The sequence below is a fragment of the Pavona decussata genome, unplaced genomic scaffold, assembly GCF_977016875.1.
Source record: "Pavona decussata unplaced genomic scaffold, jaPavDecu1.1 SCAFFOLD_302, whole genome shotgun sequence".
In the NCBI taxonomy this organism is placed as follows: Eukaryota; Metazoa; Cnidaria; class Anthozoa; order Scleractinia; family Agariciidae; genus Pavona; species Pavona decussata.
In genome coordinates, this window is record NW_028145698.1 from 12,501 (window position 1) to 36,500 (window position 24,000).

At 42.2% G+C, this 24,000-nt stretch overlaps 2 protein-coding genes across 2 annotated transcripts in view; both read right to left on the bottom strand.

Annotated features, from left to right (window-relative positions):
* Nucleotides 1-13,221, bottom strand: part of LOC146454327 (mRNA-capping enzyme-like) — a 22,107-nt gene extending 8,886 nt beyond the window's left edge. Inside the window, exons 1-2 of the mRNA XM_085095512.1 lie at nucleotides 9,641-13,221; nucleotides 1,440-1,544 (exon numbers count right to left, since the gene is read on the bottom strand). Of these exons, the coding sequence (XP_084951638.1) occupies nucleotides 1,440-1,544; nucleotides 9,641-9,886 (351 nt within the window). The 5' untranslated portion in view covers nucleotides 9,887-13,221. The remainder of the gene's footprint in view (nucleotides 1-1,439; nucleotides 1,545-9,640) is intronic.
* The window catches only part of LOC146454326 (mRNA-capping enzyme-like), a 55,814-nt gene that overhangs the window by 10,657 nt on the left and 21,157 nt on the right, over nucleotides 1-24,000 (bottom strand). The window contains exons 15-18 of the mRNA XM_085095544.1: nucleotides 22,319-22,419; nucleotides 21,225-21,291; nucleotides 20,371-20,500; nucleotides 19,381-19,686 (exon numbers count right to left, since the gene is read on the bottom strand). Coding sequence (XP_084951670.1) covers nucleotides 19,562-19,686; nucleotides 20,371-20,500; nucleotides 21,225-21,291; nucleotides 22,319-22,419 — 423 coding nt within the window. The 3' untranslated portion in view covers nucleotides 19,381-19,561. The remainder of the gene's footprint in view (nucleotides 1-19,380; nucleotides 19,687-20,370; nucleotides 20,501-21,224; nucleotides 21,292-22,318; nucleotides 22,420-24,000) is intronic.

Genomic DNA, 24,000 nt, shown 5'->3' on the forward strand with positions numbered 1-24,000 from the left:
CGACTGATGGCTAGACCTTCATCATTCGGCGCGGCCGCCATGTTGAGTCTCGGGGGAATACAAAGCTTTGTTTTTGCACGGCAAGCCTCGACCAGACGCGAATTCAGTGCGAGGCTTGCTGTGCAAAAGCAAAGCTTTTTATTCTACTGAGACTCAACATGGCCGCCGAGTGATAAGGGTGTATATGTTTTTGTTTGTGGTAGCTTCAGAACAAACTCTGGAATGTATATAAAGTTATTACTTTGAGGAACATTATAGGTTGATTGCAGGTTACGCCATAACGGACTTGTTGGTGGCTAGGAACAATAAGATTTTTCTCCTCTGGGAGTTAATTTCCATTTTTACGTAAACTATGTGGGCACATTTTTCTTTTGTTTTGGCACCAACATGGTGGCAATGCAAGACAAGTCTATCCTAGCGCCAAACCAGTCACTTGTCTTCATGTTGTACGTTAATTAATTCACATTGTTTTTAATTGAGTGTCGAAAAATTGTGTCGAAAGCAGTTTCGTGTTTGTTTTGGTTTTGCTTTCCAACGCTCTGTGATTGGTTAGCAAAATTCGTGCCACTTCCTGAACCAATGAGAAACAAGATCAAAATCAATCGTGACTTGCTTGCACGCTTTTTCCCGCGCTTGGTTACATGCTTTTGCTTCGAGTTCTGATTGGTTCATTTCGCTGTTCACGTCTGTTGTGATTGGCGAGAGTAATTGCACCGGTTTTACAATACGGAACTGGGAAGCTTAAGTAACGACGACGGGAATGGCAAACGTCACCCGAAAATATAACTTTATTTCATTTGCACTACTTCGCGATTATTTCAACTCGCTCAACTTTTACAAAACTGGCGAACTATCCAGGAACCAAATTGGTAGGAGTGGCGTACAAGTTAAGAAAGAAAATGAAAAATTCGCCGTCGTGCGCTCACGTTCTCCACAAAACCTTAAATGGGTCATTTCACGTTGTTGTTTTGCAGAGGACAGCAGTGAAATGTACTAAAATGTAAAACGCACGTGCGTTGTATGTTTTGGTACATTTTTTTGCCGTCATCAGTAAAACAACAAAGTGAAATGACTAAATTCTAGGTTTTGTGGAGAACGTGAGCACACAACGGTGAATTTTTCATTTTCCTTCCTTACTTGAACCCCGTTCCTATCAATTTAGTTCTCGCATAGTTCGGCCACATTGTACAAGTTGAACGAATTGGAATAATCGCGAGGTAGTACAAGTAACGCGAACTTATATTTTCAAGTGACGTTTTCGTTGTCGTTGCCGTTGTCATTGCTAAAGCTCCCTAATACTTAATTCAAGCCCGCTCTAACAGACCCAAATAGCTTGCCCTCTTACTGCCTTTCTGCAGATCACGTCACTGTTTCATACAAACGCTATGGATTGAATCAATAATTTTTTTTTCTGAAATTAAGCATCAAAAATACGATACATACCTTTCCCAGGAACACATTTTCTGACAGATTTCTTGTATTTCTTCTCTTTTAGGCGACTGCACAACCTCTATGCCATCTACCTCATCCATGAACTTTGCTTCCTTTTGATTTAAGCAATAATAACAAATTAGGATGAATTACTACAATGGCTATCTTTACTACAATACTGGATGTCGGATGTCCACTCCAATAATTATATTGGACGAGGTTGAGCAAAATATTGTGATTTGTCAGTGGCGAGCAGATCAATTATTTCCCGAAGCCGAAGGCTGAGGCAAATAATTGATCTGTTCGCCACTGACAAATCAAGATATTTTGCGACAACCGAGTTCAATAATTGTTCTATCATTCGATCGCCGAGTTTGTTTTTCGTGATCAGTTTTGGGAAATCACTCTCTGACAGCTCAGGGAAGCGATCTGCCATTGTCATGCAAGAGCGGAGCGTGGTTTCAATTACGCATGAGCAGAATATTATTTGAAGCAAAACACTAAGCAAAACACAATTGGACTGTATCACGCATGAGCAGACCATTATTTGTAGGCAGTTATTTGCAGGCCACCAGGTTTGCCCTCGGCCAATGAAAAGGAGGGAAAAGATATATCGAATGATAACTTGAAAAATTCGTCAATTTTATTTGCATATTCCTACCGGCCGTGCGTTTCTCAAAGCTGCCGGAGGGCTTTTATTTTTTCACTCTTGTCACATGACAAAGGTTTTAAATCTCACAGTTTTGAAAAAAATTCTGAAATATAATTTAAGTCTACCTCAGACCTTCAAGTGATACATCAAACACGAGAAAGAATGTTTCAGCTGATTTCCAAACAATGAGAAGTGTTCTCAAAGTGAGAAAGTCAACGCCTTACGATAACAGGGACGAGCACCTTGCTGGCAGCACACGTTTCTACTAGCTCTCTTCCCTTCTACGATTTTATATATTTGTGTTTTCGTTTTATCATATTTGGTCTACCACTTGGTTCCATAGAGCAAAAGGAGACGGCACGGATCTACGTACGTTTATTTCCTTCCAAACGCAATTTCGTCGTCATTTCCCCTAAACCGCTTTCCCCGGGGCTTTGGCGTTGCTTGGTCGACCCTGCGATATCGAGGAAGAAGCCAATTGGCCGTGGCTGCAGGGCAGGACAGCATAAATTCAAACTAAATGGAGGCGATATTGCAAGTTCTTTTCTACAGTCCAGCCTTTTGCCATCGAATAGAGCTGGTAATACTTTCGAACCAGAAGACGAGCATAATTTGCATATCTATAATCTATATACGGATTTCATGTAAACCAAATTTTAATATTTCTTGTATTACAATTTGATAAAATGCCGTGTTTAAATCGATCTGTCTGTATGTATGTCTGTCTGTCTGTCTATCTGCTGAGCAGCGGGCTGAAAAAACGAGGCGTAACTGTTGTAGGTTAAAATGAATCCCAGGTTAAAATGATTTCAATCTAGGTTGATTTGTATTTTTCTTTGTTTCAGATGTAAATTACCCAACCGTAACAAAGGTGTTGCGATGATTTCAACAAAATTTATTCGTTTCTCGTTTGATAAACTCGCTCGTACTCACAAGATCGCTCGCTCTTTTTCTCCTCGTGTTCTAGTGCCAAAACCGGTCCTGACCGGTTCGGCTTACGTCACACACGCACCACAGGAACCCCATTTCGGGTCCGACACTCTCCCCCTATTTGATACACGCAAGTGGAGCAAATATAATCACACAGCTCCATGCTTATATAACAGCAACAGTTTTAAAGAGTTCTAATAGTTCGTGACTCCGCAAGTCCCTGGGTCTGTTCACTTGTCCCCTTGCTCTGCAATCTCTCTGATCCGCTTCGCCGCAGCTACAGCAGCCCGCCTAGGGGCGAACTCTCTGGCTCGAGGATTAAGCTGCACCGAGTTTCTCAACTGTGTGTCCCGCACGTCGCACGACAGCTCCATAGGACATAGCTGTTGGATTGCTCGCTCCAAGTAGGACTTCCCCGCTCTCAACCTCGCTGCTTGGACGACGCCGTCACGCCCCTTGATGAGTTTCACTACAACTCCAATGTTCCACTTTCCACGGTTGCGCTCCTCACTCTGAATTAGCACCACATCTCCAACTTTCAGTGTCAGCACCTTGGTCTTGTGTTTGAGATTGTGTCTCTCCCTCAAACTCCTGATGTATTCTGTAGTCCACCTTGACCACAGAATGTCCTTGCAGCGACGGAGGTATCTTGTCCTCTTACGTAGCTCCACATCCTCCACTGACTCTGCATCCTCCTCTGGCAGGAGGTTAGGTAGCCCGTGCATCATGACGTTTGGCGTTAGCACCGGAAGTTCAACATCATCTTCAACATAGGATAACGGGCGGTTATTGACGGCCACCTCCACCTCAAGCGCAACTTCTTCAAGCTCTCCGAATGTCAGGTACGCTCGTCCCATAGATTTGTAAAATGACTGTTTCACAACTCCAACCAACCGTTCAAATTGACCCCCCCACCATGGGGCTCTGGCGAGGTTAAACTGCCAAAGGATGTTGTGGTGGGCCAGATAGTCTTGCAATTTCTCCTCCCTCATAACACTCTTGAGCCACCTGGATGCAGCCACAAAACTTCTTCCATTGTCCGAATAAATCTTCGTAGGCCTCCCCCGTCTCGCAATGAAATGTTTCAAACACCTGATGAAACCAGCAGTGGTCTGGTCAGTTAGTAACTCTAAATGGACCGCTCTCGTTAAACTGCATGCGAACAGTAAAATGTATGCCTTGCCTTCTTTCTTCTTCGAAATCTTGTAAGTTATGGGCCCGGCGTAGTCCACCCCTACTACTTGGAACGGAAATGTCCCCTCTGTACGATCCACTGGTAAGTTTCCAGGCGGTGGATTTTGGAGCTTTGTCACATGGAACTTCTTACACCCATAGCAGTGGTTAACCACGTTCTTCGCCAGTTGCCGGAGACGGGGAATCCAATACTCTTGTCTCACATGCGCCATCGTTAGGCCGACTCCCCCATGTAGCGTCAAGATGTGGGCGTCTTGCACCATTTTTTCTGATAAGACTACCCTGGGTGGCAAATACACCGGATAATGTCCTTGAATTCTTCCTCTGCACACATAGATTCCTTGGTCATTCTTCTGAAGGTTGAGCCTTTCTTGGTCTTCCAGAAACTTGTCTGTTACACTGTGTCTCTGCTGCTCCCGCCTTATCCACCACTTGACCTGTATCTCCGTCTCAGCTGTTGTCAAGGGTCCGCTTACTCGGTTCCACTTCTTGTTCCGGCAATTTTGAAGGAATCTCATGACCCATGCACTGATTCTGATCGTTTGCCAGAAGGTATGCCTTTCCAGCACTTCATCGAAGTCGTCCCTCGCCTCCACTGCCACTGCAAACACCTCGTTAGTAAGCTTAGCTTCTGCTTCCGTTTCTTTGTTAGGCTCTGTCACTACGTCTCCCGGCCACTCCTCTGGCTTGGACAACCATTGTGGTCCCGGCAACCACACATTACACAGCTGATCTGCCTTGCAGCCTCTGCTTCCTATGTCGGCTGGGTTGTGTTTGGAGTCGACATGTCTCCATTCAATGTAATCTTTGTCGTTGATCTTGCGGACTCTGTTGGCCACAAACTGTTTGTAAGTACCTCCCCCCTTGATCCAGTGGAGTGCGACAGTACTGTCACTCCACCCATGGACTGACTTGATTGGATATCCTTCAAGTGCGACTCTCACGTTCTCCACCAGGTTAGCGGCCATGTGAGCGGACACAAGTTCCAATCTTGGAATTGTAAGATTCTTCTTTGCTAATCTTGACTTTGCTGCTATTAAGCCCTCGCTCACCCCGGAGGCTTGCGTAATCACTGCATAGACGGCCGCTGATGTACCAACTCCACTTGTGTCACCAAATACATGCAACTGGACTCCTTCGATCGGCTCCTTGAACCTTGGTATGCTCCGCAGTACTTCAACCTTGTTGGGGAGGCTCCTCACAAACTTCAGCCACTGTTGTCCAATTCTGTCTGACAGTTTCTCATCCCACGGTAGTCGACTATCGCATACTTCGCGGTATAGAAGCTTTCCCACTAATGTTGTGGGCGACGCTACACCAAGCGGGTCGTACACCGCAGCTAAGAATCGTAGCATTCCTCTCTTAGTGTTATCAGCAGGTTCCTCAGGGAAAGTCACTGCAATTGTGTCCTCTCTCTTGTTCCACGGCAAACCTAATATCTTGGATTCACCTTCCTTAACTCCCAACTGTTGCTTTGCGTAACTCTGCTGTTCATCAACAGGCACCCCATTCTCACCGTCTAGCTGAGGCTCGTGCACCGGAACAACATTCTCACTCTCTAGCTGAGGCTCGTTGGAGTTCCACTTGTGCATGGTAAACTTAGCATCCCCAAACACTGATATGATTGTCTTCTTCAGGTCCTGAACCTCTTCTTTGGTGTTGCCCCCCGTGATGACGTCATCAACGTATAGACTCCTCAAGATCTCGTCTACCTCCACTGGGTATTTCTCTCTTAGGCTTTGCAAGTGCAACTTTAGTGTTCCCGCCAACAAGAATGGCGACTGGACCAACCCGAAGAGCGCTCGAGTGAATCTCAAGGCTTCAATAACTGAAGGGTCCTTGTTCTTGAGCCAGTGGAAACGTAGTGCATCCCGGTCTTCAGGTCTTATGCGTACTTGTAAGAAGGCTTGTTTGATGTCAGCTGCTAAGGCTACTGGCTTTAGGCGATTTCGCACAAGAACGTTCCACAACAGATTCTGCAAAGGAGGCCCCGTTTCTAAGCACTCGTTTAACGACGCACTATCTTCACTTGGCTTAGCCGATGCGTCAAATACAATTCTGAGTTTTGTGGTCACGGCAGTTTCCTTTTTCACAGGTTTGTGAGGGATGTAAAATACTCTCTCGTTTGGCTCGTCTACGACTCTCTCAACTATCCCTTCAGTGAGTTGCTCTTGGATGATCTCATCGTACTTGTCTATCAGACCAGGCTCTCTCTGCAACTTCCTCACTAGACCTTGTAGTCTCCTGATACTTCCGCGTTCGTTCGATTGCAGGTGATCGTGACCCGGCTTCCATAGCAAACCCGATTCGTACCAACCTTCGTCACTTCGGTTCAGTTGCTCAGAGAATTCGGCAAACACGTTTTGCTGGTCTGCTTCTGGTCTATCTGCGAGTCCTAAAACATCTAAAGAGCAGAGTTGTTCGTAGTCCGCTGCCGATGTTTTCGTCAAATAAACGTTGGATAGCGCGGCTTCTCTCCCTGTGGACATCATCGTCCACCCCAGCATAGTAAACTCAGCAACGGGCTCAGACGGCTGACCAATTCTAGGTTTCGTCTCAGTTTTGATCCTTGAGTACTCGCTGGCGCCGAGTATTACATGAATGGGTAACTCACTCTTCTTGTCATCGTCATCCATGACCACTCCCTGCAGGTGACGATACTTGCTGATCAGTTCTCCATAATTCGGATTTGGGACTGTGAGTAGAACACCCTTGTCCACCTTATTGATCTTCGTCATCATCTCAAACTTCCCATCAACACTTTTAACCGTTACTAAATACCCTTGTACCTTTTGAACTGTTGACCAAAGCATCATGTCAATCTGTCTATGTTCGATATGAGTTGGTCGCTTGTTAAGCCGTTCAATCAGAGCCGCTGACGCATAAGAGCTACCCGCACCTGTGTCTAGTAATGCTCTGCATTTGATCCCATCGACGAACACCACTACCACCGGATAAATAACAGAACCCTCACCAGTTGCCAACATCATTTGACTGTTGCTGGGCAGCCTGTCACAAATAGACGTGTGATGTCTGCCACCGCAATGTTGACAAGTGTACTTGCTGTGGCACTCCCGTGCTTGATGTCTTGTTCCTGTACAGTTGAAGCATAGTTTCTTGTCACTCAAGATCTGCCTGCGCTGGTGCAAGCCAGGGACTTTCTTGCACTGGGTGGAGCTGTGATCCTCGCCATTACAATAGATGCAGTTACGCCCCACCTTCGCACTCTCATCTTTGGTCTGGTAAGCAGGATTTTTCCTTGCTTGGAAGCGATTTCGCGGGTCACGGTTCGGAGGATAACGACTTCGCAGGTCAGGCTTTGGCGGTTCAGGTTTAAGGTTTTCGCTGACAATAGGGTTACGGTCACACCACTTCCTCAGGGATTCGATTAGCTCTGCAAATCCCCACTCTTGCCAGTTATCGTCTAGACGTACCAGATCCGCTCTGATTCCAGGTAATTTATCAAGCGTCGCACGCACAAACCCTCCTATTTCGTTAACCTTGCCCATGGTCTCTAGCACTTGTATGTGACTTGTTAGCTTCTCGTAGAAATCATGGATTTTTGCTGGGTGTCCACCATGAACTGTGGATAATCCAATTATGCATTGCATATGTGCGTTTGCTACCTCACTGGGTTTACCATACTTGGTTTTCAATATAGCTTTGGCCCTTTCGTAACCCTCCGTCGTGAAAGGGAGTCCGTCAATGGACGCGCGGACACTAGATACTAGTAACTCCTTCAGGTAAGAAAACTTAGCAACTTGAGTTAGTTTAGCCTTGTCGATTTCAGTTTCGAATTGATTCCAAAACCTCATCCAATCCAGGAAAGTCCCTTGAAATTTAGTTATCTCTAGTTTTGGCAATTTCGCTCCGACACTGCTCAAATTCCCAGATTCCTCCGTGGATGCCTTCGCCGTTTTCTCAAGACTCGCTCGCGCTTCGTGTTTAGCCTTTTCAAGCTGGATCTTTTCCTCCAAATTCCGTTTCCGTTTCTCTTCCTCGCGTTTTTCCTCTTCGATTGATCTAATGCCGGCAGCTACATATTCCACTTCTTTAAGAATTCCCTCAAATTTACTGATTTGGCTATCTAAAGTTTCGGTCCAAAGTCTGACCTCTACAGGGTCATTCCCACTTTCAATACGCAACTCCTGAACTTCCAATTTGAGCTGATGTGTTTTGTCAATAACGTGCTCCAATGCGCTTCCATGCCTCTCAATTGTCTTCAGGTCTCCGGTCTCGATTACTTTCGCTGTATCTCCCGCTGTAAATTCAAGCATTTTCAGTTTACCTTGAATCTTCTCCTGCATTGTTTTGATTTCGCCTTCGGCACTCATGTTGTTGACTTCGGTGTTTCTTCGCTGTGTTTACATGTAAAATTTCTCTCGTCGCTCACTTCTCGCCGCTCGCTGTTACTTTCTCGAATCACAGGTGTCCTGGCAGGGTCGCCACCTTTTGTTGCGATGATTTCAACAAAATTTATTCGTTTCTCGTTTGATAAACTCGCTCGTACTCACAAGATCGCTCGCTCTTTTTCTCCTCGTGTTCTAGTGCCAAAACCGGTCCTGACCGGTTCGGCTTACGTCACACACGCACCACAGGAACCCCATTTCGGGTCCGACAAAGGAAAATACAAATCAACCTAGATTGAAATCATTTTAACCTGGATTCATTTTAACCTACAACATAACCAAGTTTTTTTTTTTTTTTTTTTTTTTACCAACTTCGAGTTGTTTCAAAATTGGATAAATTGAGTTATTGATAAAATTATTGATTGAATTATTAATGAGTTTGAAAATCCAATTTCCAATGGACCCTTTGCAGCTTACGATCACATGGTACAAAATCCGCCATGTGGAGAGCAAGCTACACACTGGGACATCCATATAACAAAGCGACTTTATCCAGTCAAACTTGAATTTTCTTTGTTTTGGATGTCCAAGAGCGTAGCTTGCTCTCTAGACTTTCTCAAAGTCGCTCGCTTGCTTACTTGTAAGCAAGTCTACTTGCTCTCCAACATGGTGGATTTTGCTGCATGTGACTGTTAGCTGCAAAGGGCCCATTCCAAGTGAGAAATGAAAAAGCTTTACTTCATTACTTTGAAAATCTACGAGAGATGTAAGTTTCTGTTGTTTACCGTACCACATTACCCTGCTAGCAGAGCTTTCCTTCTGGCAAGTTTCTAGTCGTCGCGTAGTCGTGTAGTCGGCTCCGAGCCGACTACGCAAAATACTAGAGACGCGAACGACTTCGTACATGCTGAAAGACTTGCCAGAAGGAAAGCTCTGCCAGCAGGGTATAGCACATAGAAATGCAGGGAAAGAGCAGATCGCTCTCCTTCGGATTGAACCTCACACTGAAACAGCTGCAACATTAAGGCCCCACCAACAGTACAAGGTGACAAGCCCCGGGTAAAGATGAAAGAGACCAGCTCACCTTTAATCTGGGATCTCTTCGCAATCGTTTCCTGCCTCCATCTGGCCGACTGCCATCATCCGCTGTCTCACCATTCTGTTCCTCATTGTCACTGAAGCCTTCCTGTTCATCCAGACACCAGTCAGGCAAATCTGGAGCAGGTATGGATTCCCTTGAGTCGCCACTACGACGAAAATTTTTACCTCTATTTTCGCCCTTTTCGTGTTCCAATCCATTTAATGAGTTCGTAATTGCAAAAAAAGCCATTAATTAGCTTTATACAAGCTTAGTGATCCTGGGAATACGTGGCCGAAAACCATCGAAAACCCGTCCGCCATTACTCCGACGGCAAAGTGACGCCCGTGGTGATTCTAAAATGCGGTTGCTTGTATGAGATATTTGTGTGACGTCATACGCGCATCGAACATCGTGCGTTCCTGGCAAGAACTCAGTAAACCTCAGTTATCGTAAGTCCTAAAGTAAGTGAATAGACAAGATTGTTTGTAAGATTCGCCATCCAGTTTGGTGGAAAGCGATCTAAAGGACAATTTTACCAAATATCTTGGATTATAATTTCCTTGGCGGTGGATTTGGAGTCGTATGACTGCAAAGAATACGCTTCGAAGACACGCGAACACCTCATTCAAGCGTGGGATTTAGATGTAAAGCCGAAGAAGAAACGAATTCACTCCGGCATTTACTCAGCAACTGTATAAGAGGTAGACATATGGTTATTTAATATTCTGGATATGTTTTCTATTTGGGATTAGTAAACAGAACCTAATAACTATTTCGCAGCAGCACTTGAGCAACAAATTATTGAATAGGATGGATAACTCCAGACCAATACATGTTGATGTTATGTTGGTGGCGTGTATGGTGTTCACAAGTATCAATCAAAGCTGCATAATGAGTCAAGAAAAAAAGAACTATTAACCTCGTGTTTGTTATAGTTCAATAAAGCTTTGACAAAACTAAAATGATGTATAATTAACTTCAGTTGAAAAGTGGGTAGCCATAGCTGTAATCTACAGAATATTTGTAATATTACAGTACTACAGGGCTGTAATCTACCAGGTATTAAGCTTACCTGGTTAGATCCCTTCCTCATTCTACAACAACTTTCAAGCAGTAAATGAAGTAATCATGAGGGGCCTAATATTTTAAAGCCACAGTCCAAGTAACATTCAACAATAAATTGTTGTAAAGCCCTCAAATGCAGCTGGAAAACTAGATTAAAAAGAAAGTTTAGGAGGACAGCTAAGGGAGAAACCTTAGTAGGCTTGCATCATATCTCACCCATTTTTGTTATTTCAATAATGTTTGTTCCTTGGTCAATGAGGATGTGTGAATCTGAGTGAAACAAGCAAACCAGCCTCTTGATCTCATTTGAAACTGACACTATAATATTATTGTAATCATTTTACATGTTGAGTGTGACGAGCCAGCATAACACTGTGCTGTAACAGTATTGTGTATTTTCCCACAAAATCACACAATGTTCACAGACATAAAATTGAAATATTATAGTTATGAAAGAATGACCATCCTTTCCACAGATATTATTCTTGGAGATTCAACCAGAAATGAGATTTAATGTCTTTTTTCTTTAGTGTTTTAAATTAAGAGCCAAAATACTTTAACCTAAATTTTCACACAAACCACAGCTTATTTTTTTTGTTTTTGTTCAGCGACATGAACTTCATTTTAATTTTTTTTCTATCTTGTAATTTTTATCTTACATGACCCCACAAACATTTTCATGCTTTATACTTATACTATGTGTTTGTTGTTTTTCTATTCTGTTTAACTTTTTCCTTCCGTCAAATAGCCCTGGCTTACTTATGTTGCATGTTGATATCTGTGGATTTTTACTTTGGCCTTCAGAAAATAACCAGAACCAAGAACAGGGCCAGCTTTAAATATCAAAGCCATTTTTTATGCCAATAATACCACATATTTTACTTTTTTTCATTTTATTATTATTATTATTATTATTTTTTTTTTTTTGGGGGGGGGGCTTTTTTGTTTTGTTTTTGTTGTTGCTGTTATGACATAACACTCAAATCTCCCTCACTATGAACAAGCCAACAAAATAATTGGTCATCAGTAAACAATTTCCGTAATCCCTTCACTGTTTATATTAATGTGCTTGACTTATATCCAAAAGATTTTTTTGAAGACTCTCCTATCAGCTATGTTGGCAGTTTCTAGGATCAAATTTAAAGGTACGCCTTTTGCTGTGGCCCTCTCTGATAACCATAAACAACTATGAGAATACTTAAAGCACAAGAATGCATGCCATGAGCCCACTGGCCAAACACCTTCCCTGTATAAAGATAAGGTTACCCTTGAAGTCAGAGGCAAGTCTTGCTGTCTACTCTCACCATGCCTGCAGCAGTGTGGTTCTTGATGACATGGGTATGACAGCAACTTTTAAAAAAACCACACACACACACACACAGTCTGCATGCATTACCAGTACCTACTTGTCATATTGATATGATATCAATGCTAAATATTGCAAAAAATTGCTGGTAGTTCTCCTCCTCTCCCTTCCATTTATAAATTTGCACATTATGTGCAATGTAAACCTTAGTGTAAGATCCTGGCCCATTCTTCCGGACAAGGTATCTTCTGTAACTGTGAAAATGCCTTCATGCTTCCCTAAACTAACCCTGATAATACAGATCCCAATATTTTAAGGTTCAGGAAGTGTCGTTGACAGATGTAAACTAAAAGCTAAGTGAGATTTACTATGGCATTATTTACCATGGGTAGTCCTTTTTACCATGGTGTGCTTAGGTGACCTTGTTGACGCCTTTGTACTGTCTCTGGTATATACCAAAACAGTGCAATACTTTTGTTAGAAATTTATTATGTTGTACAAAAAATGCTATAAAATTGGCTGTTCATATAACAGACTTTGCCAAGAAAACAAAAGAAGGCACAAATACAAAATTAATAATTCAAACACAAAGATGAAATTTACCAAGCACTGGTAGTTTTCCACACTCTAGGGTATTGGACAAGATACTGTCTAAACTAATATGGTTTAACTTGTAGATATTATCTTGACTTGTCCCAGAAGATAACTTTCATGCATAATATTCACTGCAAGTCTGCACAAAGGTGCAGTCAAAGCATATTTACAAGTGATGTTTAAAAAATTTGCTCAATAATAGTATTATAATATTAGTTAATAACACAGACCAAATAGGATTGCCACAATACCTTCTTAACTCACAGTAATCAGTGATGGTTACATTAGAGAATTTTGCAAGTTGGAGTGTCAGCGGGTCCACATCAGATGGAAAGTTGCCTGCAAATTTCTTCTGACCTGTACTTTCACATATCATGTGATTGTTTCAATATATAGAGATAAATTTTTCATGTCAATGTCACAATCAGTTTAATTACAATTGGTCATTTAATACAGATCGAAAATCTCGCCTTGCTGTGTATTCTACAGTCGGCATACAAGTCTTTCAGAAATGTGTTGGGTGCTTTGTACGAAGAGACCATTCGCAAAACTCGAGGCAGTTGATTGTCAATATTTTACCACAAGCAATTATTATTATTATTATTATTATTATTATTATTATTATTATTATTATTATTATTATTATTATTATTATTTTGAATAAAATGGAGTATCTATGCACTTTTATTTTACCAAAGCATGACACTTATAGGAAGTAGACGTAATGAACACTAGACAAACAAAGCATTACAATAAGCTATAAACAAAACATACACACCACTAATCTCGTACCCAGATCTCCCACATTTCGACATTCCCGAACCGACGACTGAGATCGGGGTACGAGATTAACACACCACCACTCCGCGCCACTTGCTTTCATTGCACGCATTGACCATTCACGAAAACAGTTCATTTCCAATCCGTTATCTTGGCCTAATCGTTTCACTTAGTCCCTCGCTTTACCCTGGAAAAGTAAGCATCGAGGCAGTAGGATTGTATGGCAGTCCTTGCGTTTGAGTTTCCCTCGAAGTCGTCGAGAGGATATGCCTTTAGTACTTCAGGAGTACTTCGGTGCGATGTACAAAAAGACGATTTGTCTGAAGAAATTACCCCCTTTTGACGTATTTCAGAACCATAAATGTTCAAACAACCACCATTAGGTTTCTTTCGGGTGCCCACAATACATGTGCGTTGTAAAGACGGCCCTTGAGCCACTAAAATAAAAAAGAAGTGGCTTACTTCAGTGAGATCGAACATTCGAAAGCAGGCCATGCTGTTGTGCGCGTCTGACGTCATATTCCTGTCGGTGCAACTAGATCCAGCTCTCTATGTAGTTCACGGCCATTTGTCGTTCGAGTAATGGCGGCACAGCGAAGCTGAACTTCGCGTTTAAAATAACTGGTCTTCCCGTTGGAATTTCGATGTAAAATTTGGCGTGGTAAGTATTTATCACTTCTACTTTCCAAAGCTGAAGAAAAAAAGGAATGCAAAATTTTGATCGTAGTGGCACTTTAATCCTCTACAATTTTCTAAAGGGGCACCACGAACTTTCGTGATATGGGAAATTTAAGGCCTAGTGTTTTCGGATTGATAAAAATGTTGTTTCGGGTACCGAAAAAAGGTCAGTTAAGATTTTCGGAAAGGAAATAAGACCTAAGGTTTTCGGGAAATGGACAAAAATACCCTACTAATTTCGAAAAGACTCAAGTTCCCCGAGAATGACCGAAACCTATAGAGCTTTAAAGCCACTCCAGATCACCTAAAATAACGTTTCAAAGGATCTGAAAGAAAATGTCGTTGGGTGCCCCTGATGACCAGCGCTTTTCTTCCACTCGAAAAGGCCGTAAAATACACATGGGCGTCTCCAGGCATTTTTGTCCATTAAAATTACCCTCTTCCGGAAATTTGGAATATCCTGTCAATTTTTCGGTGAAATTCACGGAAAAGATTTCGAAGTTCCCGAGTTTTAATATCATGCTGTACCGGCTGTAATTATTTCATGTTTCCCTGACAGTTTCCGGAAATCTCTCCAGATTCGCGGGAGAATTTCCTGTGAAACAGGCCCTTGATCTTGGACACCTAAGGGTTGCAATGTCTCCTGCGCGTAAATGTATTTATCGATGTTACATTTTCAAGGGAACGTGTTTAACGTGCAGAATTGGCTTAAAGGCTATGAATAGTACACAATACCCTTCGACAATTTGACAAGGACGTGACAAGGGACATGAATGAAACACTTAGTAATAATAATAATAATAATAATAATAATAATAATAATAATAATAATAAACGTGCTATTTTAAGTTTCGCTTGGCTCACAGGTTACGCTACGGGCCCTGTGGTGCTTTCTTATACTGTGCATACAGATAGTTTTACTGCGCATAATAATAATAATAATAATCTTTATTGATAAGAAAGCAATAACGCTTTACAATAATAATACGTGTAAAATATGTGATAACAATACATGAAAATAAAAGATAACAGTAATACCTAAAATATACAAAGACTATAATATGAATAACTAATCAAGATAAATATTTACAAGAAAAATAATTCAACAATAATAAGACAGATAAGAGAGTCAAAAAGCTTCTTAAAAAGAACGTTTAAAAAGAAATGTTTTGATATGCTTTTTAAAGGTGCTTAAAGATTCAGTTTTTCTGATATTGTTAGGAAGGCTGTTCCATAGCATAGGACCATTCACAGAAAAAGCTCTTCTTCCATATGTCTTGAGGTTGTACCCCGGAACAACGAGGAGTCTTTTGAAGGAAGAGCGTAAAGACCTGGTCGGTTCATATTTGGTGATCATGTCAGATATATAGAGTGGCGCAATGCCGTGGTATGCCTTAAAAACTAGTACTAGGATCTTAAATTCTTTCCCTACGATGTCTTCGGGCGACTTGCCAGCCTTTTTAAAATATCAAAATGACTGAAAAAGAGAGAAAAATACACGTACAACTGTCAGCGGTACCTCTGGACACTTTGCCGGAGCGCTGTACCATAACGATGCACCACGAGATTTCGGCCCGCGGTTCGCTTATGCCAACTGGAGATGGTTCCGCGCTGCTTTCCGATACCTTGTCCCCGACAAGACAGTGAGGGGAGAGAAAAGTCGGCCCCTAGACCATATGAGACAGTTCCCTTTCGTTGGCACCTCAGTTCCACCTTACTGACGTAAACTGCGATTCAGCCATGTATATATATGGACCTATATGAGATTACACGTGAAAACTGCAAAGGACCGCGAACGATAATCGGCTGCTAGTTGACGTAGGATCTACAAGAGACCTAATCAGCCAAAAATAAACTGTAACACAAACTGCAAGGCTGATACTACGTGAAAGCATTGACTTTGCGAGACAACAACGCGACAGAAACCGACAAAACAGGGCTGCAACCGTGGACAGCTGTTTCGTTCTAATTGGAACTCGTCAGCACGGTATGAAACCAGCAACAGAGCCAGCTCAAATAAAATGCAACAAAACCCATGCCCTATCAAGTTTCGTACTTTGAACCTGCCCGCTCCCCGAATCACGCGTTGCCACATCACGTGCCTTAGGGAGAAAGCAGGCAAAGCATCGAATTCCTGTCTCGCAAAGTCAACTGATTGTAGATGGATAAAACCATCTTAACATTGAAACGCATGGACAAAACCATACTTAAAAGGCACAGCATATCGGATATATATATATGACGATGTAGTCATTTTGTCTTCCGTGTGGTACGTTTGGGGGTTTGAGCATGCGCATGAGCTAAAACGATACAATGACAGAAGGATGACTCGTGGTCAAACGACCTGTAGTCTTGGAGGTACCGCTAGTCTTGGACTCCTTTTATCTAATTTCATTCTTACAATTTTTATTGCCGTTTTCCCGAAAACGATTGTTCCTTCGATGGATTGTTGACAATGTTAAGGGAATCAGGTCGTCACTTGATGAGCTCTGTGAAAACCGTAACTAGTTTTCTGTTTTTGGCTATTAAGTCAACACTTATTACTCTGCCATGTAATGAAAATGTGCCACGTTTGTTACTACAACATCTCAGACGCTACCTTTCACCTCTTGCTGTCTAGTGACATCAATCCTAACATCTGACCGGTTTCTGCTTCGACTGCTGGTAAGATAAATTGCCTCGTGATCAATGCCAAAAGCTAAAAACGTTATCACAAAGACAGCAAAATACAGTAAACTGGCAATCCGTGTGTAACCTCCATCGCTTCCAGGACCTGGTGTACGCCGAAAACTCTGACGTTATATGCGTCAATGAGACATGGTTGAACCAAAATATCAGCAACTCTGAAATATTGCATTCTGACTTTACAATATTTAGGAGAGATCAGTTTGATCGAGGTGGTGGTGGAGTTCTTATCGCAATCAAAACAGCCTCCTTCAAAGCTGTCAAAGAATTTAAACCTGAATCGGAAGCCGAGCTGCAACAGCTTGAGATCAATTTTACCGAAATTCCTACGCTTACTGGTCAAATAATTTTATTCTGTTTTTGCTATAGGTCACCCAATGAAGACCCAAGTTGGATGGATGTATTCGATATTTTTCTGCATGAAGTTTGTGACCAGTTCGACAATATGGTAATTTCGGGTGACTTTAATTTGCCAGACATCCTCTGGGACTCCATCGCCATTTTTCTCCCCGACACACAAAATTACATATATCGCAGGCGGATATCTGTTGACTACAGACGGCGAATATTGAGTGCACCATTACCATATTTGGGCAGTGTTGCATTGTATGTAATAATAAACCCACATATTCTCAGGAAACAAGCGCTTCATACTTTTGTCGAAGTGAGCGCTTGGTGGCGGAAAAAAAAACCTCGTTCCCAAGGCCTGAAAAAGCCCTGGGAACAATGTTGACAGAAACGAGTGAAAAGGGAAGGCCTTGGCCCTTAAATAAAAACCAGGATGATAATTGATCATTTTCTCTCGGGTATTTACAAGGGAGGACTGCCAAGCCACTGTTTGCAAGTCTCAGGGTCAAGCCACTTGAGCGTTCACACGGGGAACTCGTTGCAGTAGTACGATTTTCAAACAAGCCGTGGTCGCTCACTCTCGACCTCGCACCGTCTTAGAATCGAGCCTATCTAAGAGTGAGGTAGCACTCGGAGGCTGCGTGGCGAGTGGTCGGGGCACTAGGTCCATCTCATTCTCGTGCCCAGCCTACGGCGGCTATAAGGACCAGGGAGTTCTGGGGACGAGATTGAAGTCCCTCTCTGACCAACTCCTTCCTTGCCTGTACATCTGTTCTGACTCCTGCCAACTGGCAAGTTTTAGCCTGTTCAGGAGCCCATTATAATGGGCTCCTGGCCTGTTATATTTTAATAGGGAACAGGGATGGCACGGTGGTGAGAGCACTTGGTTCTCGTTCTTGCTCCGAGAGGTTTTTTCTCTGGGTACACCGGTTGCTCTCCTCAAAAACCAACATTTCCAAATTCCAATTCTATTTTGAACGAATTTACATTACTACCATACTGGGGAATAAACAAAGCCATTAAAATTACGGTGAACTTTAGGTTTATTGACCCAAGAATAAGAGCTGCCTTTTATACTGAAAAAACAATAACAAGGACTAAATAAAAAGTTCATCTTATATACTTCTGACAAGAGAAAAACGTTTGGCAATAGTTTACGCGGGGCTACCTTAACCCCCTCCCACCTCACCCCATCCCCAAATCTCCCCGATATAAGTTCACGGGGTGGGGGGAGGGGGTAGCTTATTGTTACAAGCTATTTTTAGTTAATCCCAACCAATTTTGAAATTCCCTCCGACCATATAAGTCATCCCCGGAAATAAGCCCGAAAAAGTTCTTGAAGGAATGTACGCCCGGGGCTTCTACATAAGCGGAATTTTAAGTTATCCTGAAATTCTGATTTGGCTATTTTTCTCTGCCAAGAGCTACTCAAGCCTTAACTATTACATACAAAAGTTTGAAATTTTAAATGAGCTGACTTTGTACATGTAAAGCAAAACAATCCCCTTTTTTCGGCAGTATTTTTTACACTAATTACATGGTTCCATGTTAGTTAATGTTCACGGTATGTTATGTAAAATAGTAGAAGAGAGTTTCCACATGAAGCATTGTGGTTTATAGCTTCATATCTGCTGCACTTGTGTTCACGGATAAAATACTCAACAATCGGCTGCTCTCGACACCATCATCTTCGGAAAACCCAGTGGCTGCACTCGGTATCCAACGAAGACAACGTCACCTTCGCTACGCCAAGTCGGGTGAATTCGGCATTCGATGAAGACACAGTCACCTTCAGAAAACCAAGTCAACATGATGACGTTCGGTAAAATAGCCGGCTCTTACAAAGATATTCTCGTCTTAGGTTCGCCAAGTCGGTTGAATTCGGCATTTGATGAAGACGAAGTCGATGTCCGGTAAAACCAGACGGCTACCATTTCGTCGCTTGCCATCTTTCGTCGCTTGCCATCTTCGGCAAGCCCAGACGTTTAAGTTGCTTCTTACGAAAACTTCACAATCTTCGATGAGTTGCATTTGTTACACACGAAGACACTAACATCTTCTGATCAGTAAGCAACGACGGCTGTGTTCGGTGTCCTACGAAGTCATCGTCAACTTCGGCGTTGTCGGTTTTTTACTAACACACCACATCTTCGGTAAACTCAGTCGGCCAGGTTCGGTCTCTGAGATCACCAAGCAACATGTACTTGGTGAGTCCAATTGAATGCGATCGATTTGCCAGGAAAACACTACCAGCTTCGTAAAGGCACTCGATTTCCCACGAGGAGACCTTCGGGAACTGCAATCGGTTATTGTCTAAACAGCAGGATAAGACATTAAGAACCAGACTCCCGTTTACTTTAAACGTTTCAAGTTAGAAGCAAACGCACAGCAAGCGTACAATCGCTAAAGGGCTTTGTCAAACTTCTATATCTCGTGTTCCAGCGACCTGTTGTCAAACGTATTTATATTTACACAGCGTGACTCGTGGACGCGGGATTGGTGTCCCTGTGACGCTTTTCATGGTAGCGGTATTTCTCGATGACTTCCAGAAGCCATTCTTTTTTAACGGGCCGTTGAATGCTTTTACACACACCTGAGTGAGACAAACAACGAGAAAAAGGCACTATCATTCATCTTGACTAACATCTTCATGTAACTGGGTTTTTAAAAACTAGCCTGCGTAGCGGGGTGGGGGGGGGGGGGGGGAGGGGAAAAGGGGGCGAGAAGAAGTGAGAAAAAAAAGGGGGAACTGGTCCCAGTCCCCTCTTTGGTCTCCACTACCCACCCCCCCACCCCCCCGCCCCAACACCGTCCCGATCCACCGCACAGAAAAAGATGGCGGCTGTATATTTTACCACAATACCTTGCGAACCTAACTCAGCCAACAGGCACATAGAAAGCCATATTTTTTTTGCAAAATTCGTCTCTAACAACATTGTGTATGCTAGGGTTGAAGTTTTTAGAACTTTATTGTGCCTTTTTATGAGCGTTTTAAGGGTTTTTCGTGCGTTAAGAAGGATAAATGTACCAGTCGCCTTCTTTTACGGTACAGTGGAATATCCCGCTCAACTCTGCAAAGTTTCCAATATTGAAAGAAAATATTCCAGAGTCTTTCCCTCTTAGGCTTTAGTCTTAGTTGCTCTTTTGGGGGTCAAGCGATAAGTCCCGCGGGTTGACTCGCTTCGGCCCGGATGCCATGAGATCGAACGCACTTTAATAATCCATGATTATTACTAGTCTTAAAACGTAAATATCCCTATAACAACTTAAAACTTACTCATTGCTGTCTCATAGCCGTTAGGAAAACTCTTGTCTTCTCTAACTCTGAGAAACTTCCACTGATTCTTCTCGTCATCCCACGTACATTCAACAATCTTCTTGTTCAAATTCTTCAATTCTTTTGTTACCTGGAAAAAACCAGGAGTTACAAACAGGAAAGGAGAGCTGTCAGAACAAACGCATGAGGTTATGTACAACATAAATTCGAAAGGGTTAGCTAGGAACATGCGACTACAAACGTCTGTAACGTACCCAGAAAAGTTTAGCCTGGAGTACCTGTGGTACTCCGTGGTACCCTGTGGTACTGTTTGATCAAGCTGCACGAGGTCCTATTCTCAGGACAAATTGAAGTAAGGAACGCAAACCAAAATACTTGTTCCGAGAATGGATACTCCAAAACAAGGCGAGACACCTTATGGTGTTTACACAATGTAGTATTCTTAGTCGTGACGTAGACGAGAACAGAAGCCCATTTGCCTAACAGAACAATGAGAGAATAGAGTCCCATTTAAGCAGAGAACGTCCGTTTGGGGGGTTTAGCACAGATCTACACTATTCAGGCATAAGCACTGCTTTAAAAACGGTTAGCTGTTATTTATTGCCATGGCTAACTCTCTAAAATAAGTCGGCAAATATTACCATTTTCGTCAGCCAGCCCTCGTTGGTGTAGTGGATGTGATTAGGAGATATGAAGCAAATTACCCGGATTCGAGGCGTACATTAATTTGATTTTTTCAAACTTCTTTTATCCTTTCCAATTTGAAATAAGATTCCTGTTGTGTAAACATCATAAGGTATCCAACCTTGTATTGGAGTATCCATTCTAGTAACAACCAAAACAAAATAACAAACCTTGATTGTAGCAAAAGGCTGGTTAAAGCCGCCAACCATAAGTGTACCAAGCAATTCAGGGATACAGCTGTGCATGAAAAAACACAGAAAACAATGGTTAAATCTGTGACACTTTTATCAAGACGGAAATTTACGCGCTGTTTGGCGAATAGGGACCTTAAAGGAGAAGTATCACGCAAATTTGCTGTCATTTCAAACCCCAAAAATGTTTGTCTGTCAGCAGAAACAAAGAAATAATTGTCAAGTTTGTCATAAATTATCACCCCAGTGCAATAAAACTGTCGATTAGTGCCTCTGGCCAGAGAAAGAGTAGGCCGGTATGGATTAAAACTTGAAAAATGTTAGGCTAATGTTTTTCAAGTTCTCGCATTTTTGTTTCCAAAATGCGCTAGGACAGATCACGAGTTGTTCCTTTCAAGAATTGAGTTGATTTCTTTCCTCGTGTTATTCTAGAATTATTTGGCAGCTGAGATACCAAAAACCCTACGGTACTTCCTCTTAAAGCAACGTAAATGTTCCCTAAGCCTGGTTTTCAGTTCACTACCAATGTAAGAACAAACACAAGGGTATAAGCAAGCCGTAAGGATCCTCTAGTGAAAACCACGACAGTAATTCAAGTAAAAAGTATGCACATAGGGAGGTTTCGATCTCAATGCCGAAAGCAATTCGCGTTTGCTTTGGTTTTGCATTACTACGCTCTGTGATTGTTTAGCAAAATTCGCGCCACTTTTTCAACCAATGAGAAACAAAACCAAAACCAATCGTGCCTCGCTCGCACATGTTTTCCCGCGCTTGCCGCCGGTTACACGTATTTGCTTCGAGTTCTGATTGGTTCATTGCGCTGTTTACGGGGCGACCTGCTCCGTTTGCAACATCTTACATCTAAGTGGTCGAGAGGGCAAAAGAACGAACAACAGAACAATGCTACTGCAGATTATAAGGGTCCAGTGAAAATAGAGTTTTTGAAAAGTACAGGTCTACTGTTATTTACGTTTGTTTTCATTGACTAGAACGTTAACTTTGGGTTCTCACGTAAGGTTCAGTTGTGAAAACAAGATCAGCTTTGCTTGTTAAGACGCCCAGTTATCACTTACCCCTCCTGCTTGACTGTCCTAATGTTCAATATAAAGTCCACTGAGTTGAGTGTGTGTGGCTTCCATTTGAACACTTCAGGGCTCTGCCCAGGGGTATAAGGCTGCAAAAGGAAAACGAACCATTGAGATTCGTGATACAGTGAACTGAATGGAATAGACCCTTCTCCAAAATGGCGGCAACAGATTTGAATGAGTTAAAATTGAAAATTGAACTGTATGAAAAACTAATACAAGCACTGGTAAGAGCACCTTCACTTTAGTAACGTTGCGTTTCAGCATATTAGGGGATATATCAGCTTAGGAAATGTAAGGTGAAATTTGAGGAGGCCATTTTGGAGGAGGGTCTGTTAAACCCAGTTAAACCCAGTTAACAATCAAAGGCTCCTGTGAGCCAAATCGTGAATGCAGATGACAAATCAGTAATTGAAATTTAGACGGCTACGGAAACTTCTTTGAAAGCTAAAAGAAATTATGTCTTTGCCCGATTATGTAACGAAAAATAACCATTCTTGTACTATAAAAATGATTGTCAAATTATTCTCTACAGATTGAATAAGCCGATTATTCTGATGCGCCGATTAAAAAAAATCACGTGGTTTTTTATTCAAAGTTCATAGAGGCACGCCATGTGCAGCTACGTCAAGGAAATTCGTGTCCGATAGTCCGGGGCCACTGGATTTTGCGATCGGGCTAGTGGATTCTGACCATCACTTGCCCGATGGGCAAGTAAATTTTTTTTGGGAATTAAAATTACAAAATTACTGTAGGGCATACTTTTTTTAACTTCCAGGTAGATTTGTGTTTTTCAAGCCGATCTCACAACGGGAAATCTGTTCAACAAAGTATCGCATTACATTTCATGCCCGACAAAAATGCGTGAAATTTTTCCTTTGGAGTTCAGTCCACGCAATCTTCAAGTAAAGATAATGAAACATGACAAGCTCTTGCTAAATAAGAATTATTTTTCGACCGCGTCCTTTTGCTTTCCCATAAATTACCAGTTGTAAATTGCAAAAATGAAACTTTTTCCCTTTGAAACCTCTATGATAGCTGAAAACATCTTAAAGTGTTCATTTCACCAAAAATTGGCATAATTTTATTGTTTACGTCGCTGATGCGTGACATGGCACTTTTTCGCTTTCTCACGCATTCTTTCTGACTAAAACGATTCAGTCAGTTTAATCGCGAAGGGAGGATAGGTTAAAAAATCTCCATTCTTGCACTAAATGATCGTCAAATTATTCTCTACATATTAAATAAGAATCACCTGATGCGCCGTGAACAAAAAATGTTCCCGTGTTTTTTCCACTAATTGAATTTAAAACTCATTGACTGCGCACGCCCGAAAGTTAACGACAGAACCCAACGACCAACCAAGCGCACACTCAGCTATCGCTATAACTCGTTCATTGCGCATCCGCAATGAACGAGTTAAAAAGGAGCAGTGCTAGGTGCCATCCTCATACTGCAAAATATTATTGGTGTTCAGTGATAACTTTCATTTCTATCATGGTATTTTGTGTAATTTCTTTTGTACCAGGATATACCTAGGGTTTAGCTTGAGCGTGCCGCTGGCGTTCTAAGGCATGATTCAACATCATTTCAAACATTTCATCAAAAGGCGAGGCTCAAATTAGGTCAGCGGTGTAGTTCACGCTCACGGTAGGTACATCATGTATGCC